This window comes from Austrofundulus limnaeus, unplaced genomic scaffold (genome assembly GCF_001266775.1).
Source record: "Austrofundulus limnaeus strain Quisiro unplaced genomic scaffold, Austrofundulus_limnaeus-1.0 Scaffold4, whole genome shotgun sequence".
In the NCBI taxonomy this organism is placed as follows: domain Eukaryota; kingdom Metazoa; phylum Chordata; class Actinopteri; order Cyprinodontiformes; family Rivulidae; genus Austrofundulus; species Austrofundulus limnaeus.
This window is the reverse complement of record NW_013952406.1, coordinates 6518842-6522551: the sequence shown is the minus strand read 5'-3', so window position 1 is coordinate 6522551 and position 3710 is coordinate 6518842. Positions and strand designations below refer to the sequence as shown.

The 3710-nt window shown below is 36.5% G+C and overlaps 2 protein-coding genes across 2 annotated transcripts in view; both read right to left on the bottom strand.

Moving 5' to 3' along the window:
- The window catches only part of LOC106530072 (brain-specific angiogenesis inhibitor 1-associated protein 2), a gene marked incomplete at its 5' end in the record, with an annotated part of 67188 nt that extends 66171 nt beyond the window's left edge, over window positions 1–1017 (bottom strand). The window contains 1 exon segment of the mRNA XM_014025636.1: window positions 907–1017. Within this exon segment, the coding sequence (XP_013881090.1) occupies window positions 907–978 (72 nt within the window).
- Window positions 1018–2063: 1046 nt separating this feature from the next.
- Window positions 2064–3710, bottom strand: part of LOC106530053 (charged multivesicular body protein 6) — a gene marked incomplete in the record, with an annotated part of 4887 nt that continues 3240 nt past the window's right edge. The window contains 4 exon segments of the mRNA XM_014025613.1: window positions 2064–2263; window positions 2356–2431; window positions 3179–3259; window positions 3387–3452. Of these exon segments, the coding sequence (XP_013881067.1) occupies window positions 2214–2263; window positions 2356–2431; window positions 3179–3259; window positions 3387–3452 (273 nt within the window).

Below are 3710 nucleotides of genomic sequence, written 5' to 3'. Positions count from 1 at the left end.
CTTACATTCATAAATATTGTCAATACATACACACAGACATATATACAGATATACGTATATATAGAAACAAAATTCTTAACAGTGCATGATGRCAAAATCACAATTAGCTACATAAACTTTGCGCTGCAGGGCCTCAAGAGTGCACGTCCCACCCACCCAAATGACTTAAGACAGTGAAACAAGACCCAAGGCAAGTTTTAAAGGAAATATGCAGCAATTAGTAGGCTGCAACAAGAGGCTGCTTGATGATCTGATCCATTTAGTTTAACCTGAAATCCTAAATTATTATTTTTTATTTATCTGTTGGAATTTAATGTAAAAACACACCAAAATTAAGTCAAAAATTACTTTATTTTTATTATTATTTTAGGTGAGGCAATGATTGCATGCAAAATCCCCAGGTTTTTTTTTCTCTCTCTCTCCTGAAGAACAGGTTTGGAACAAATATTTACTTATTGCGACAAAGCGACTCAGCCCTGTGTGCCAAATACTCTTCTGGAATGCAGTGTTTCTTTTTCCTTAAAASCAGCCTGTAAATACCTGCTAGGATCCTGGGAATTGATCGAACTGCCATCACCGGAGGCGGACTAACTCAAGGCCTAAATAAAACAGGACACTGATTTTATTTATTTATTTTTTTTAAGGTTTGGGCTGAAAGGTGTTGGCCTTAATTGAACCATAGAACACAGCAATGGTGTCGCAGAGTAATGAGTAAAACATGGAGGGCTGATTCTCATTATTTGGCAAATGTTCAAAAACAATGCAATTCTCTGGAGATTACACTGATTTAAAATCATTTCTGTGCACTTGTTTAACAGATACAATCCCGACCTCATCTTGAAACCACGTTGTGTGCGACCGCTTTAATTGACCCCGTTTGAAAACTTTATTAATTGGACCACTTACCTTATAAACATTTTCCGTCATGCGGTTAACCTCGTCGGTGCGAGACATGGTGAAATCTTCAGCCAGGACCATAAACGGCTTTTGTCGTTCAAACGTTTATCCAAGTAAAAAAAAAAAGACAATAAAATAAAGCAATGTTTAAGAAAAAGGAGCAAGTTTGTTCAAACGATGAGCGGGGAACACGACCGCAAGAATGAGCTGCTCCTTGCTTTAACTAAACACACCTTTCCCTCTGCGCGCTACTGACAGTCCGCTGATGCCTTCACGGACCACTCCGGAGCGCAGGTTTTTTGGGGAACACCGCAGCCAATCACAGAATATAGTAAATAACATTCAAATGTTGCACAGTTTAAGGTTTTATTTTCAAATAACGCGTATTTAAAGACAAATAGTGAGAGAGTAATTCTTTAATAAACGTTATATAAAAACGGGAGAGCAGTACGGATACAAAAGTAGGATTTTAGCATAGAACAGAACGTCTTTCCTACAGCACGTGAATGCAGCGTTATCTTGTCAAAAAAGTGTGGGTTTGGTTCCCGCCCCCACAACWTCCCCTACAAGTGGAGCCTCTCTGAGAGTGTCTGCATATACACAAGTGTATCTACACATTTATATTCTCCCCAAACGACCGGCGCACTGTACTAAATAACAAGAGCGGGAATAATAAATGTCAGGTGTAATGTTCTCACACAGTATTTCTCATTTCATTTAGTGCTCTTTAGCTGCTGTCAGGATAACAACTCTGAAAAAAATATACTGTATGTATGTGCACTCTATCATTAAGTCACTTTTCCATTTGCAAAGCCATATTTTATGCATAAAGTAGCATTTCAGGAGACAGTGGCTGTTCTCTGAAACACATGGGATAATTTGTGCTTAGTGTGCTTAAGCTAGTAGGTGTCTAAATGCCTACTAAACACCACATTGGTTATGTTTTTCTAAACATCTCCCACACGTCAGAAAATACAAGCCATCTTTTTTAACATAACTCCACTCACTGCACTGATGCAATAATAAAAACTTGTTTTGTGTGATGCAGTGCTAATAAAATCAAACAGTGCCATCTTGTGGTGAAACGCACGCAACACATTTTGGTTATAAAGAACATTCCTTTACAAATTTAAAAATCCCGTTATGTAAGAGAAGTCAAGACCGCACATTTTCTCACAGCTTAGTTTAATTTGTAAAAAACAATAAATTAAAGTTTTAAACATTTAAAATACACAGCAAACAAAGCATTTGTCAATGCTAACCCAAAACTAAAAGCAGAAGTATCTGTAGCTTCTTCATCTCAACCACAAATTCTGTCAGACTGCGAGCATCTCTCTGTCTGGTTTGTTCTCGACTTCTCTCCTCTCTGAAAAACGAATCATCAAAAACAATCAGAACAGACAGACAAAAAATATTAAAAACTTTATTATAATCAAACGTGTGTGAATTAAGTTGTACCTGGTTCAACTTTAGCTGCTTCTGGGATCTCTGGTATTGGCTGTCTGGGGACATCTGGAAGTGCTACATCTTCTCCCTGTTTGTAAAACATATATTTTTAAAGAAAAATATAGCTTCCAGTGTTAAAACATGTTCTGTAGTTCATGATTGTGCAAAATTAGACAGTTTGAACATCTGTTGTCATTTAGAAATAAAACCAAGAGACAATATGGACTRAAAACCTGCACCAAAATATGATTTTCTTTTTTGTTTAATGGCCTCTATATAAAACTACTAATAAATTGCTGATAAGGTAATTGTTCCACTTTTCTCCTCAGATATAATTAGTTCAAATAAATTAAAGTCTGAATTTCATTTGGGAGAAATTGGGCAAATCCAGGCTTTGAAAAKGTCTGTGTTCAAGCGTGAAACGTAATAACTGATGAAGTTTGAGCATCATTTAAGATGATTATTCCATCACATTAGGAGAACAATCCAGCAATCTTTTAATCACTATGAATCAACCAAATTCATAACATTCACAACTTTTTTTTTTTTTTCAATTACAGCTCATTATCAGATCACAACGGCACTGTGATTTATTTCAAATCCTTCCGACGTTGATTCATTATTCTCCTTCTTCAAGAGTCAAAGATTAAACATTGTGCAAATTACAATGAGGTCAAAACAGCAAATGTGTGTTTTGGTACAACATCCTTGGATGACTCAGCTGTGAATCAGCTGCCGTCGACAGCTGGAGACGCAGCTAAAAACAGGCAGCGAGGAGAGTGCGCGCTCTAAAAACCATTCTCAGGATGAATCAAATTTAAACATTCAGCTTCACCTGAGTGATAGCTTCCAGCTCGGCTAAAACAGCATCCTCGTCCTCCGGCGTCAGAGCTCCGGCCAGCAATTCATCGATTTGCTGCGAAGAAACAAAATGTGAAGCCTTGTTTAATAAACAGTTTGTCACCAGGTAACATTGCTAAATTGTGGAAAACGTTTAGTAGGTTAGGATAAAAGCATATTCTGCACAGTTAGACTAATGTTACCCTCTGATATTCAACGGCTTCTTGGGTTTCATCCAGGAGTTTTTCCACATCTTCAACTGACATCATCTGTTACAAACGAGGAAGGAAGCCCAAATTAGAAAATAAAGGGTTATTGTGCAAAAAAACGTGTTTTTTTATACAATATTTAGTCATTTAGTTTGAAAACAAAGAAATTCACATACAAAAAAAAGACATTTCAAATAAAAATTAAAAGGTAGCAGAAAGAAGAAAAAAAATCTTATATCTGCCCCTACTTTAATCCAAGGTACAGGATTATGGAATGGTCTGGAAGATGATCTTGAAAATACTAGATCAATGTATATA